Raw genomic sequence first — 516 nt, 5'->3', positions numbered from 1 at the left:
TCCTCCTGGTTTTCCAGGGAGGCAAATCCACGCGTAGCCCGGCATGTCCCGGTTTGGGGGGGATGCACCGAGCCACCCTTGGGGCACAGATCTGGCTGCGTGCCCCCAGGGTGCTGCCCGGGACTGGCGGGTCGGTCCGGTTGCCCGCAGGTGGAGCACCGGGGTGATCATGTACACCTTGCTGGCCGGCTCGCCGCCCTTCTGGCACCGCAAGCAGATGCTGATGCTGCGGATGATCATGAACGGGGACTACAAGTTTGGTTCCCCAGAGTGGGACGACCGCTCGGACACCGTCAAGGACCTGGTAGGTGCTTGAGGGATGGGAAAACCTTTGGGAGGGAGTTTGGGTGACACCTGGGACACCCTGGGTTGACCTGGTGGCCTCGGGCAGATTTCCCGGTTCCTGGTGGTGGACCCCCAGCAGCGGTACACGGCCGGCGAGGCGCTGGCACATCCCTTCTTCCAGCAGTACGACGTGGAGGAGGTGCGGCACTTCAGCCCCTTCCGGAAATTCAA

At 64.1% G+C, this 516-nt stretch overlaps 1 protein-coding gene across 1 annotated transcript in view; it reads left to right on the top strand.

Moving 5' to 3' along the window:
- The window catches only part of PHKG1 (phosphorylase kinase, gamma 1 (muscle)), a gene marked incomplete at its 5' end in the record, with an annotated part of 3,595 nt that overhangs the window by 2,074 nt on the left and 1,005 nt on the right, over positions 1–516 (top strand). The window contains 2 exons of the mRNA XM_010076509.1: positions 151–304; positions 392–515. Coding sequence (XP_010074811.1) covers positions 151–304; positions 392–515 — 278 coding nt within the window. The remainder of the gene's footprint in view (positions 1–150; positions 305–391; position 516) is intronic.

The sequence above is a fragment of the Pterocles gutturalis genome, unplaced genomic scaffold (assembly GCF_000699245.1).
Source record: "Pterocles gutturalis isolate BGI_N339 unplaced genomic scaffold, ASM69924v1 scaffold35048, whole genome shotgun sequence".
NCBI lineage: Eukaryota > Metazoa > Chordata > Aves > Pterocliformes > Pteroclidae > Pterocles > Pterocles gutturalis.
This window is presented reverse-complemented; position numbering and strand designations above follow the sequence as displayed.